At 40.3% G+C, this 14,841-nt stretch overlaps 1 protein-coding gene across 1 annotated transcript in view; it reads right to left on the reverse strand.

Annotated features, from left to right (window-relative positions):
* Positions 1-14,841, reverse strand: part of CUBN (cubilin) — a 212,734-nt gene that overhangs the window by 79,614 nt on the left and 118,279 nt on the right. Inside the window, exons 32-37 of the mRNA XM_027820946.3 lie at positions 12,337-12,493; positions 10,189-10,305; positions 7,382-7,495; positions 5,994-6,122; positions 5,255-5,387; positions 683-888 (exon numbers count right to left, since the gene is read on the reverse strand). Coding sequence (XP_027676747.3) covers positions 683-888; positions 5,255-5,387; positions 5,994-6,122; positions 7,382-7,495; positions 10,189-10,305; positions 12,337-12,493 — 856 coding nt within the window. The remainder of the gene's footprint in view (positions 1-682; positions 889-5,254; positions 5,388-5,993; positions 6,123-7,381; positions 7,496-10,188; positions 10,306-12,336; positions 12,494-14,841) is intronic.

A 14,841-nucleotide genomic window follows, 5' to 3' on the forward strand; every position in this document is an offset into this window, starting at 1 on the left:
ATCTGAGAACAATTTTATCGAGAGAGAATTGTATTTAGAAAATGGTAAATGAAAAAGAGGACATATTTACAGTTTGTATAATCTGAGGAGATTTCTGCCCACAGAAGGATAATACAGTCAAACTAGAATTGATAATAATAAGCTCTATTCTGACTGCTACATTTTAAAAAAAATAGTATAAATAAATAATAAAAATAAATTAGCTCTTTTCATCAGTAGATCTCAAAGCACTTTACAAAGGAGATCATTATTCCCATTTTACAGATGGGGAAACTGAGGCCAAAGAAAGGAAAATGACTTGGCCAGAGTCAGCCAGCAGGCCAGTGGCAGAGCCATGAATAGAGCCCAGGTATCCTGAGTCCCAGTCCTGTGCTCTATCTACTAGGCAACACTGCCTCTCTATAATTTTATTTCTAATTCTGATATCCAAAATATACTTATGTAAAATGTTGTCAGGCATACAAAAGCTCTGTGCAATCATGTTACAGATAGACCAGGTATTCAATAACATTTTGTGTATATTCATTTTAAAATATTTTGGGTGAAATCCTGGCCCCATTAAAGTGAGTCAGAATTTTGCCAGGATATCATCCTTTATTTTTAAATATACTATTTCCGCCTTATTATTGGAAGTGCTCTGAAAAATGGTAATTTATTTTTCAGCAAAATAATATTTACTTACAGTGAGCAAAAGTGGCCCTAAAGCCAACATCACTGTCTGAGCCATCGGAGACAAATTTGATCCACAAGATGTGCTCGATGATGGATGTGTAATTCAAAGGTAAGGAGTCCCCACAGTATCGTCCCACCATCTCGCCCATGTCATTCCCTTTGCGAATCTCCAGATAATCCTTGGTGCAGTCTTCACTATTTTCCAGCCGGAACGTTCTGTTTGAGTTGCAGAAAGCAGAAACATTAAGATTATTGTACATGTATTATAGAAACACACTGCAGAATTTGCCATATTAGATCAGACCATTCATCCAATTATAATCTGATGTCCTTCCCTCCAGCAATGGACAATATTAACACTAAAAAAAGAAGTAACCCCCCCGCCCCTCAAAACCCCCCCAAACAACAAAACCCTTCCATAAATGATAATACATCTAGTCAACTTTGCAACATTGCACACAGTGGAAAAATTCCTTCCTCACCCCCATATATCTTTAGTTTGCATAGCTAAGGTTTCGTCTCAAAGATTTTTTTGGTTCTCAAAAGAAGTGCAAGGTATTTGACATGTTACATATAGCACATTTTTTTTGTATAGTGTTGAGGTTATATTTAAAGTCATATTGGATGTATAGAATAGTGAAACATATGAGACTCAAAACTACACTTACATCACTGTGTATCAATTTGTGCCCTGCTTCATCTACCTGCAGATTTCCAGTACACTCTCTGAGGATGAAGCAATTTCAAAAGGCCAAATACTTACTTGAAGTTTATCTAACATTATGAAATCTTATCTCCTCTTCTCCTTACCTTCTCTACTTTTTCTACCTTTACGGCTTTAAATATGCCAAACCCACTCCCTACTCCCTTTGTTTTCCGCAATCCATTTAACTTTGAATACTTTTATCACTTTCTGTCTTTTGTCTGCTGGGCATGAGGTCAGTTGAACTCTGAGGCTTTCCCATCATCAGTGTGCAGTGTATGTCAATGATAGGGATTATCTGGAGCAGTGGTTTGCAGCCTGTGGTCCGCAGATCCCTGGGGGTTGGCAGACAGTGTCTAAGGGGTCCACAGAAGGTTGTCATTACCATAGAAAAGTGGTTTCCAACCTGTGGTCGTGGACCCCTAGGGGTCCACAGACCACGTCTAAGATTTCCAAAGGGGTCTGCACCTCAATTTGAAATTATAGAGGGGTCCACAAAGGAAAAAAGGTTGAAACCCACTGGTCTGGAGGATGTAAGATTTAGAATTGAGTCACCAAGTACTTGCTGAGCTCTGTATGTAGAGGAGCTCATAAGCTCATAAGCATAAGATCCATTGCAGACTGCAAGGTCGTGAGAGGCTGTGACCAAAAGCACCCCTGTATTCACAACCTACCACTACTGTAATAATATTTGTACAAAATGTGCCTTGTGAGGTATAATTTGAAAACTAATAACTCGCTGGTCAATATCATGGTGAAATGGATGTAGCAACATTGTATGTAAAGTTATAAATCTCCCCTGTATGATGTTAGTAGCACATGTTCAAAACCAGACAGTCCTGCCTAGGCAAAAGTTGTTAAATAGGCCTACCGTAAAAATGGGAATGTGTTTACCTCAGTTTACATGTAAGTAGTAAACAGGGCCAGCAAAACAGCAGGGACAGCAGATGGCAGGAAACAGAACAATTTACATTTTAGCAAACACAAGTGGGGGAAGGAAGAGCATGGAGCTTCCTTCATTACCAGACTCCATGTTGCCTTCCTCACTTCAAAGTTTCACTGGACTACAAAAGGAAGGGGCACAAAGCCCCAGGTTCTCTCTTTGTCACCTAAGAAGTCAAAGGCACCAGCACCAATGGGCCTATGGGAGAGATCCTGACTAAGGAAAGGGTAGGTCACCATCTTGCTAGAAGACTGTGGGTGACAAAGGCCATCTTACACAAAGCCTTGAACCAAAACTTGCTAGATTAAGTTTTAGACTATTAGATGCATGTTTTTACTTTTATTTGCTGGTAACCATTTCTAACTTTATCTCTTATACCTGAATTCACTTCAAATCCTCTCTCTGCTTCTGTTAATAAACTTGTTTTATTTTTAATCTAAACCAATCCAGTGCCGTATTTAAACTGGTAACTCCCGTTAAAGTAATAAACTGTTGAATATTTACCTGTTACGGGGCCATAAACCTCAGGAGAGGGCTGGGCAGTGCAGAAAACACATTTTTTTGGAAAATCTGGGACTGGGGTCACCCTGAAAGTAGTAACCAAGGCTCGTGGAAGGCAAAGCGGAGCTGTGGAACTGTAGACAGGCTGCTGGGATCAGAGCTGCTGAACCAGGCTGTCTAGCACACAGACACTCAGGGTGTGCCCTGCATGCTGGTAAACTAGTTGTGAATAGCCCAGGTTGGGATCTACAACAGTAAAGCACTGTGAGGTACCCAAGGTTATGCGGCAGGCAGTGACACAACCCCTCACAGGTCTGGATTGCTCCTCAGAATGTGACGGCAGCCTGTTGGAAATGGCCAGGAGAACAGGGGAAGTCAAGTAGAGGTTGCATGGGCCAGAGGATCTTGGTGGAAGTTATGAGGAGTTGCTTTTTAGAACTAGAGCTGTGGAATGTGTTTGTCCCCATACCAGGCAAAATTGGAATGAGAATAGGTGAACATAACTCCCAAGAAATCACAGCTAGCTCTCCTAATCAGTGCCTGGGCCTGCTGTGGGGCCTATGGCAAGAGATGTGGGGAATCAGGGTGGATTCCTGACTAAGCCTACTGGGCTCATATAATTTTGCTTTGAGTTTCAACTTATGTCCCCAGGTTTGTGTGAATCTCAACCTCAAATAAAGCCAAGGGTTGTGCTGCATAGCAGAAAAAAAAAAAAAAAAAGACAAGGAGGTTCAATCAAATGTATGTGATTGTTAGTAACTCAGATTAAAACTGAGCCAAACCCTTTGAAAGAGATTTTACATTAGTACAAAAAGGATGAGCAGGTTCAGTCTGTTTTTTTAAATTACTCTGTTCCTGGATCCCTAATTACTGCACCAACTGATCTGAATGCTAGATGGAAGCTAAAATATCACTGCATTTCTTATTGAGTTATGCTGAATCAACCCAATATCCTTTTCAAAAGCCAGTCATGAATATAACAGTAAGGATCCCAGAAAGTGCCTTCTCCAACTAATGCACAAATATCTCTGCTTTCAAATTCGGGTCACACATCCTCCCCTTCCTTCAGGCCTGAATATATCCATATGTTTCCAGTGTACAAACCCACTATGAAACAGTTCCAACTACGCATATGGATACACTTTGATTTAATTTAGAGCAAACCCTCAACTTGCAAGACAGGCAATTTTGCAAGACCAATATAAAGAAGATGAATACCTCATGGCAAAGAAACTTTACAAAATCCCAGTATTCAACTAACTAAAATAAATATCTCATTGCTATAGACTGCCCAAAAATCTAGCATTTCTTGATTTGGCCTTTTGGTTACATGAAACTAATGAACAGTGTTTACATCCACTGAGGATCACATGGTATAATTGTATGCATATTGCACTAAGTGTATCTGCTTCACACTATACACTTGTTTTGGTTAACGAAGTTGCTATTTGTTATTATTTTTAGCAATTAACTTGAAAAATGTTTCTCAGATTACAGTGCTTTCACCCCATTTCTCAGAGGAAGAATTTATAACAGTATGTCCATTTTTGTGTGCTAGCAAAGCGATGTTTCCATGGTAACTACATCATATACAATAAGTGTATACAATAAGTGTATTTCTGGGTATGTGTTACTTGTACACTAATTACCTGCAAATACAAATTCTAGTGTTGCTTTTCTTTTCTAACTGACCTGCTCTGTCAAGGGTCAGTGTTCTGTTTCTTGGCACCAAACAATGCTTAATGCCATGAAACAGACAAGCTTAGAAATCAATATCATGGGCAAAGAGTGGCATAACTGCATCTTGTTAAAGTAATCTGGATTGTTCTCTGTATCATACATACATTTCTGGTCTGATATCTTCTAAGGAAAGTACTTTGACAGGAAGGAAGGTATACTCCTAGCAAGACTCACTTTGTTCTTGCTTTATTTCCATCTTTGTGATTTGACATAGCGGCAGAAGTAAATCTGAGGCCTTTAATTCAACATGAAACCAATTATTGCAACCTATTAAGAATATGGACACTTTATACTATTAGGATATACAGTAGTGTGAGATACCTGCCAATAACCAAAAAGGAATTGAAAAGGTTTTCATTTGCAAAAGGGTCTATAAAGACAAAAGCTGCAGTAATGCTGAATTTCCTCTTCTTCATGACCTGCTGAGAGCTGATCTCTTTAGCAACCCATGATGCTCTCTGACAACACACCATCAAGTTATACAATATTGTATATGCTGCTAATATAAATGATGACTAATAAGGGAAAAAACTGACTGTAAGCTCCCTATGGCCACGGCTGTGTTCTCTTTCTAAGTTATTTTGGACACACTGCTACCATTTTACATGCTGGTAATTACATTTCCTACTAAACACAGTGCTTCCTTCCTGCAGCTCCATTAAAAGGCTGAACAATAACCCTTGGAATGTATTTACATGAAAGACAGCTGAAGCCGGTTGCCAGGGGAGCTGACAATGGTCCAGATACATTCAGCATTCAAAGGATAAGATTCAGGATAGTTAGGGCTGTTGAAGGCTCCTCTGTCCATGTGGAAGGTACCACCACAGGCTGAAATGAGAGAGACAGAACAGAGACTGAAGACTATATGGAAAAAACACCTTGGGCAGAAGTGGGCTAACTCGGAGGGAAAAAAACTTGAAACAACAATGGATATCCCTTTCTCGCTGTTTGTTAATGTCTTGGCATCAGTGGTTTAAGATCCCCAAAAAGAAATCCCAGCTTCAGGAATCAAATCCTTAAACATGCCAAATCCAGCAAGGCACCGAGCTGGCTACAGATGACTTACAGATAAAAAGAAAGGGCCCAGCTAGCAGAGGGAGTGAAAGTACTGGGAAATTTGAGTTTGGTCCAAGGTTTGATCCCTCTCTCCTTGGGATGGCAGGAGCTGGAAGCACATTCAGGCAGCAGCTTTCTCCATCTGTAGGTGGAAAAGGCGCTTTGTGGTTCACACTGGTCAGGTTCTGTAGATAGCTATGTACCACCCTCTTTGGCCAAAAAAGAGGGTCAAGGCAATATGGGATTTTGAGTGTGGTGTTGTTAGGGAACTGAGAACAGAAAGGGGAATCTGCAAGGGCTTCCTCAAAAAATCTATTGTTTAGGTTACCAACTGCTTTTCTACCAGCTTCAGTATGGGGGCTTGCAAAATCAACTTACATGACAATGATGCAGCACAGGTAGCATGGAAGCCTCTGGCAGTTCCGGCATTATTGGATACAAAATTTACAACAAAGGCATTGCTGAAAGAAGTGACAGGTTGTGGCACAACAGTGCCACAGTAACGGCCTGAAAATCAACAGCAACACAAGGGAACTGAAATGTTATGCAGGGAGTATAAACACTGGCCTAGTTATCTAGTGCAAAACTAACACTCAGATGCTAACACTTATATCATCTACTATTAAAACAGTCTTTTATTTGTGGTTTACAATCCTTGGTGTAGGCTGAAAGCTCCCCGATTATGTAACATTATGTCAACCTAGTAATGGCGTAAAATAGGAAAATATTTGGAGATACCAGCAACCTAAAGACTCACTTACTCTGAGTGAATATATATGGTGAATGTGATGTTACAGGGCTTCAGTGTGGGATGGGCACATGAACTGTGTTCAAAGAAAAAAGGCCTCAGACAGCCAGAGGTTGGCAGTGTCCATGGTGGTCTGGTCTGAGGGAAGGAGCTAGGGGAAGGTTAGGGGATAAGAGACAAAGGATCAAATTCTGCTCTGAGTAATGTCTCTGTAAATCAGGAGTAATCCCACTGCAGTCAAGGAAGTTGCATCAAGATAATATCAGTGTACGTGGTAGGAGAATCAAGCCCAAAGGGACAAATCTGTTCTCAGTTACTCTAATGTAAATCTAAGGCAACTTCATGGTTGCCAATGGAGTTACTCCAGATTTACACCAATGTAACTGAGAGCAAAGGGCTAGACTGTGGCCTTGCACAATAAAATCTTACTGGAGGGGAAGGGAATCTTCTTGGTTTTACATCAAGGATATCCCCCCACATTGCTCCACTGGAGGAGTGGGAAATGTTTGTCCCCTCTCCCTCTCAGTGAAATAGGCCCCAGGACCCTCTTCCAAAGACAGACTCACTGGCAATCCTGGAGGACATTCCATTCACACTGAGGAGTTAGCATCCAGCAGTTTCAATAGAGCGACACTGTCAGAGACCATCCCTGCCACAGCGACCCTCTTACAGGTAAGATCTCACCATGGAGAAGATCATTTGTATCTTTCTATTGTTTGTATTGTATAAATTCCTATATGGCACCCTCAGTGCTTTGGTCGAGAAAAACTCCAAGCTCTTCAGTGCAGGGGTTGTCTACTCTGTGTTTAGACAGCACCTAGCACAATGGGGCCCCATTTTCCAATCCCAATCTTCTATGATTCTATGATAATAAACATTAATCATTAATAATGAAATTATCTAACTATATAAATATTATTCAATCTTGAATCTCACTCAGCTCATCGCAGCTTTGAATTTGAACATAAATAATTGTTTTAAAACAATCTAGCGAGACAAGAAAAAAAGGCTAAAGTACCTTGAAGAGGAGCCTCATAGTTATCCCCTTCCAAAATCTCGACAAAGTCCATGGTACAGTTAGGTCTCTTGCCTTCAATTTCAAAGTCAGTGAATGATAGCGTAATGTGGTTGACTGTTAACAACAAAGAATAAAAACTTAAGGGAAGGTTTTGCATTTCACATATAAATAATTACCTAGGTGTATAGAGTGGATTTTTATGTTTTATTTTCATTGGAGATAATGGATAGCAAAAGCTTAAGTGTCAGTTTTCTCTCCCTATGTCAATCAGTGAACTAAACTGGTGTCTGTTTATTGATCATGAAGTATAAAATCAGAGATAGGCTGTTTATTGTTACATAGAGTGAGTATAATGTAGGTACTTATGCTTATTGTAAAAATACTGTTAAATCTTTCAGGATTTCATGACACTATATTGGACAGTACTCTCTAGTGCAATCTGCTTCAGATTTAATTACTAAAGATTTAATACTTACAAACCAAAAGAAAAGGAGTACTTGTGGCACCTTAGAGACTAACCAATTTATTTGAGCATAAGCTTTCGTGAGCTACAGCTCACTTCATCGGATGAAGTGAGCTGTAGCTCACGAAAGCTTATGCTCAAATAAATTGGTTAGTCTCTAAGGTGCCACAAGTACTCCTTTTCTTTTTGCGAATACAGACTAACACGGCTGTTACTCTGAAACCTATACTTACAAACAGAATTTTTTAACAACCTAACAAGTTCGTAATTATATGTTGAATGATACCCAATAGACAATTCTGCAGATATTTTAAAATATCTCATTTCTGCTTTGATAAGCACATGAAGTCCTGTCCCTTGTGATCTATAGTATAGAACGCTATGAAGTTCAAACAGGCTTTGCCCAGCTCCAGGCTCACAATTAGCTGGATCTTGCATCACTTTTCAAAACATTCCATATGTATCAATCTGTCTGGTCAAAGAGCCATTCATTAGCACCTTCCGCTATGCTCATGTGAAATTGGATTTTCCATACTGTGATGCTTTAGGCTACATGATGAAAAGGAGGATTTGGCCCTCAGGATTTTTTGACTGTCATACTGCTTTTTGTTTGTTCATTATGGCCACTTCCTTCCATAATTGCTGGGGAAGATGAGAATAGCAACTTGCCTCACAGCTAGTACCTGATAATAATTGTTCCTAATCTAGGAGTGTTCTCGTGTCTTGAACAGGTCAGAGAGAGAGAGAGAGAGAGAGAGAGAGGCCTGTGATTTTAATAATGGGAAGATATATGTGGGAGCACTATGAACTGCATTTGGAGTTCTAGTCCAAGTGGGGTAACTCCATTAATTACAGTCGTTCCACCCACACATACCGAATTTGGCAAACACATTTTTTTTTTCTAACCAGGCTAGGAATAGTGAGCTACAGGGAAGTGAAATCACAGACAGAAGGGTTGCATTCAGCAGGGTACGACTGACTGGCACTCAGTGGTATAGTCTCTGCTGTTCTGTTCTCCCCTTGTGTGTACCAGTAGAATCAATCAATCACAGCTATCAATGCTGGTCCTCAGGGTATAAAATTAAAAGTAAATCACAGTGGGTGGTGAAAGTAGGGTGACTTGTTGACCCTGTCAGTACAAATAGAACAAGAGGACCCTGCTGTTTCCTGCCAATGGCTAAATCCATTTTTTATGTCCATGTACTGTTGACATGACTGTAACACTATGTGAACTGCATAATGAAGATATACCTGTAATATATGGAGGTATCTCCATGATACATGGAGGAATCCTCGATTCTCATTTATACTAGTTATATACCAGTGCAATTTATTGGCTCAGAAGAGTTACTCCTGATGTGCACCAATGTATGTGGGAGAAGAATCGGGCCTACAGTCTCCCCGACTGGACAAATAACATCCTAGAGAAAGATGCCTTTGAAGATTTTGCACGTTGTAGATCAGAAACAGTTTTGAATGACTTCTTTTTTCTTGGATTTCCATCAGAGTCTATGTTTGTATATCTATCTTCTTTTATTTTTCTCTGTCTAATTTGCTATTGTGTGCTTTGGCAGACAGATTTTCATTTTATAACCCCTCTGTCCAGATGACTCAGAACATTTTCTAAAATTCTCCATGTGAGCGGAAATGTTCCATGGTTTGTGATTATATCAGGTGAGCACCAGAGGTATATTAGCCACCATGAAAAATAAATATTTACAATTACTGCACAGTGTTATCTGGGATACCATAATATTTCCCTAGTCTCTATATTAGGAAATGGCCCATTCTAACAGATAATATTGGGTAATTGTTGGCAAATTTTGTCTTGTTAATCACGAGCATTGTAGACCTATGTCTACAATTAGGAAAATCTGAGAACATGCCTATGCATATATGATTTATGTTCTCCTATTTCTGATTTTTGTTCTCCCATTTCTGCTTTAGTTTAAACTTCTTATTAAAATAGCTTCCTCCCTCTCCATGCCAAAAGAGACAGTGACCAGATACCAGCGCTTCTCACACGAGTCCATAGATTGTCTCACTAACAGCTCCGGCTGCACATCATATTCAGCTGCACTGCCTACAATTCAGCCCTCGGGTCTCATCAATCTGCCAAGATAACGAAGTTGTAAATAGTTTTTTCTTCTGTTTTGTCATTAAGCCCTAAATCTTTTTTACCGCAAAATTTAGTTTCTGGCAGATTAAGAGATCCTCATTCTCTCCAACCTACCAGGAGGCAGGATTTCCTAGAGAAGAAAGGGAGGAATTTTGCATTGTTACCACAGCAGAGACGAGGACATTAGTCATCCAGCAAGTTTCCCACCGAAATGTTTTTACTTACATGGCTCCTGGGCCCGAATAATCCAGCTGCAGTTCTGATTGTCTGGGTACTTGGCAGGATACAGAGGAGAGGAAATTGCTGTACCAACTGAATCTGTCTCTATGAGACTTCCGCATGCTTTAGAATAAAACACACACACAGCACATATATAATGCACATCTTTGACAACTCTAGTGAGCTGGGGAGTGATAAAATGGATGCATCAGAACCTAGCATGCTCTTGTCAACTCTTCCAGGGACTGAAAATTAAAATCTCTGAAGCATTTAATAAATAACTTGCCAAAAAAGGTCAATGGACCAGATCCTCAGCAGCAGCCACCCTTGTGCTCCGCCAATCATGGGGCCACTCTAATGTTAGAGCAACTAGGGGGCTGCTCTTATCTAACAGTCCCTAAGGGCCATTCTGGGAGCCATGGATTGTCAGAGTTTAGGGGAAGCCCCAGTCAGATCCCCATTTCCCTGTTCATATGCCTAGGTTGGCAGCTGGAAGGAAGGATGGTATAGGAACTACTCTAATAGCTCCGTGCCGCACAAGGATCTCCTTGCACTGGCAGGCCCCTCTCGTCTGGATCCTCTTGTGTGGCTGGATCAACTGGGCCTGTGCTGTAGGATTGAATCTTGAGCATGTGCATAAACATATGGACTGAGTTCTTTATGCTGCGCCCTGCACTAAAATGCCTTTCCAGACCTTGCTACTGAGAGCCTGAAGAATCACCGATCTGTGGGTCTGGAACAGAGCCAGGATTGGGCCTGATAAGTTCCATCCCTCGCTCCCTATGGTGATGTCTATGAGCAGCACCATGCCAGAATGTACATTTTCAGGGGAGTTCCTAGGAGCACTGAGAAATACTGCTGCGTTTGGCTCGCTTTCAGTGCTCTGTCTAGTACAGGAGCACTATTTGTTCTAAGGGTGAAAACCTCCCATTGAAGGCAATAGCAAAATTCCCATTGACTGCAGTGCAGCCAGGTTTTCCCCTGGAGTGTTACAAGTCCTAATCTCAAATATTCCTTGGAAGATTACTGAATTATCAGTCAGTGGACATATTTGTGTTTGTATGTCTAGTCCGCATCCTACTGCCAAAAAAGTTCTGCCCTTGTAAAAACAAAAAGTGTATGCATCACAATATGGCATTTTATCACATGTTCACAAAAGAGTGGGAAATGCAATGTTATTTGCCTAATACTTTCTCAGTAATATTGCTTAACAGCTCAGAGACCTGGGAATATGGGACAAAATTTGGATGATATTGAAGACCTGGTGTGGTTACCAAGTGATGAACAATTTAATGTGCTAATAAATTGTTATGTTCTGCAAAAAAAAGTAACATCAGTTACAAGCTGTACGTTATCATTAGAATGAACTGTATAATAAATCTTTTCTAAATAATTTTAGATGAAGCATCTTATTTTTAACAGTATTATTTTTTCTCTGCACTGCACGGAACAGTTTCCTCTGGGAGAAGGATGCACTGAATGACTTAATAGGTCTTTTCCACCTCTAATTGCTAAGAAAGAAGTATAGATTGCAAAAGTTTATAAAGTTTTTCCTTAATGATAAAATAGAGAAATGTTATCAATATGCTGAACAAATACAGGATGAGATTCTGTGCTACTCTAAGAGGTATAGCAGAGAACTTGCAGCTCAGGGGATTCTAAATCACCTTTGCCTGTGTTGTTCTGGAGGCTGGAGAGGCCCCCCTCTGTATAATTCATACAGCCCTGGGGGCCTGTCTAAATTATGACAGCCTCCTTGAACTGCCCTATGAGCTGCAGCCCTACCCTTGACACACCCTCTACACCAGAGCTTGCAATGGGGTCTTTGGAAACCAAACTTGCAGATGTCTCTCCAATGCCTATGCAAGAGGAATCCCCCACCCCACAACCAGGACTTTTAGGGTCCCTTTATGATGCTCTGGCCCTTGTACCTGGTGTAAAGGTGGCAGAGCAGGTGTGCGGATCTCACCCTAAGTCAAAATATTTTGGTTTGAACCATTCTCAAATGAAAAGTATCTAGTCAATGCCCTTTTAAAGCCACATGGCATATGTAGAGACATCGACGCTGGATATAAGTTGTCCTAAGAGATTACATCTAGTAAAAGAGTAATTTGTGATCAGCAGAAAGGGTGTTTATGTCACTGAGGAACTTGCCTTCTGTAAAGTGAGCGCTGAAACCCCTGTGCTGGTTGCTGCTGTTGGAACGTAACTGGATGAACATAACATTCTGGGTGGATGTGATGGGCCTGGGATGCTGGGCACCACACAGTTTTTCAAGAAGTGGGGCTTCACTGTCTGGGCCATCAAACACCTGTATAAAGCAGCAGTGTGTGGAAGGAATAATTAGAACTTCAGATCAACAGATGTGTCCATTTCCCACCCAGTGTACACTGCATTAGCCTTTTTGGCAAATGTTCATTTATACATGTACAGTTTTGATCCAGAACAGCAAAATTGATCTTAGTTTTAAAATCCTTCTATCAGCTACAGTACAGTAAGCTCTGTGCTCATGAAGAGAATCCTCTAGCACATTTACCTCTTAATAGGCTCAGTCAGGAAAAACATTAAGCTGCAAAAAGTGGGAATTTGCAATACCTGTCCTAAAAATCACTGAGTTCTATCATTCAAGATTTGTTATGCAACTGAAGAAATTCACCAGCCTTATGGCATAACTCTCCAAACCTATTATCCCCAAAGCAAATCTGTACTCATCAGAGCTAAGGCACCTGGCTTTACAGGCAGCAGAATACAAGAAATAGTCCCAATAGTCTCTAAAATGTTGTCTAACATTTTTATAAAATAGTTATTTTTCTGTACCATATGAATTATCTGCAAAATATATCACACTTACAAGTCTGGTGGCCTTCCCCAAGGAGTGTTGATAAAACTTCCATATCATATCACACTATCTATCATGTGTACCATATATTTCAATCTCTGTACAAAACTCATATTGTTATGGAAGCAACCCAGGAGAGTGGCAAACCCACTGGTGAACTCACTTCTAAGTAATGCAACCATTCCAGACTTTGGCAGAACCCTGGGTCCACAAAACAGTGGCAAATGACCCATATTTTACTGTATATATGTTTAATACCCTCCCCCCTCCGTTATTCTTTCCTCCTTATGGCTGAAATCCAGAGTAATTTTTACTCAATCAAAACCTACGTTTTGCCTCAATAAGGACCTCAGGATTTGGTCTTAAATGTACGTAACTTCCACTAGCATCAGTGAGAGCTATGACCATGTACATAAGGATAAGAAATCTCAGCCAGAGTTTTCAAACTTAGGTCCCTAAAGTTAGGCAACTAAATCCATATTTTCATGCTTTATTGTGGATTTTGGTGCCTAGCTTAGACACTCCAGTTTGGAAATGTACTTAGAAAAGGGGAGAGAAGAGAGGGACAGGGAATGTTCAAGACCTCAGCACCAATTGTGCGGGAGTTGCAATAACACATATTTAATATACAACAGATTTAGCTGAATCGACTAGGTGGACTATTTCAAAACAATTTGCAAAAGTGTAACTCTGCCCTTGGTGCTCATGCATGCAACATAGCATAAATCATCATTCACCAATAAAAAGGAAGCAAGCAAGCAGGAAGAAAGATGGTTTTGCAAGACATCACTTTTAATTTCACCACAAGTTGCTTTTCTTCTTTTTTTAATGCAAGCTGGAGAGAGATTTTTTTTTTCTTCCAGTTTGTGGTCTGCCAAATCAGGAGGCAAGAGAGAACAGAGGCTTGACTTTAACTCTAGACTAATTGGTTTCTAGTTGATACTGAATCAGTATTTAAAATAAAAAAATAAAAAAGAGAAACCACACAGGAAAAAATTAGTTACTGTCTCTGTGTGTCCCACCCACAACAGCTCTTAGAGACCAAGCAAGCATGATAAGGAGAGGCAGTCCCACTGTGGCTGCTGGCATTGGCTAACTCATCTAGAACGCTGTGTGTATAGTGGGGCTGGTGCTGATATTTGAATTTATCAGCATAGTCTCATGACTTGAGGAGGAAGGATGATCTAATGGGTAGGATACTGGCCTGGGACCCGGGGAGAGGGGTTCAATTCCTCACTCAACCACAAACTTTCTATCTGACCTTGGTCAAGTCATTTAATATAGCCTGCGCCTCAGCTCTCCATCTGTAAAATGGAGAAAATACTTCTCTAGCTCACAGGGTGTTGTTAGGATAAAATCCATGAATGATTGTGAGATGTTCAGCTGTTATGATGATAGAGGCCAGATAAGTAAGTATGTAGAAAGAATAAAATGACACCACATTGTTAAAAGAGATTTCCCCATTTCATATATATATGCTATGCAATCTATGTGGTTCTTTAGAAATGCATAGCAACACTGTGCTACAATTGAAAAATAAAACCTTTCTCCTGATACTATAGCACACAATTTAATTTTCCAGCCTCCAATGACAGAAGGTACCTTCCTAAAAAAAAATAACGAAAACCAGTATTTTCAAAAGGGCAACATGCCGAGATGAGCAACAGAGGACAAGCTCCCTGTTTAATCCATCCACGCACACTACTTAGCTGATACTGTTTTCATGAATAAAACATTTGCCTCCTGGCTCATCACATTGGCCGGCTCTGTGGGGCCCTGGGAGAGAGTATTAAATGTACTATAATGTCTAGACAGATAAG

Source organism: Chelonia mydas, chromosome 2, assembly GCF_015237465.2.
Source record: "Chelonia mydas isolate rCheMyd1 chromosome 2, rCheMyd1.pri.v2, whole genome shotgun sequence".
NCBI classification, from domain to species: domain Eukaryota; kingdom Metazoa; phylum Chordata; order Testudines; family Cheloniidae; genus Chelonia; species Chelonia mydas.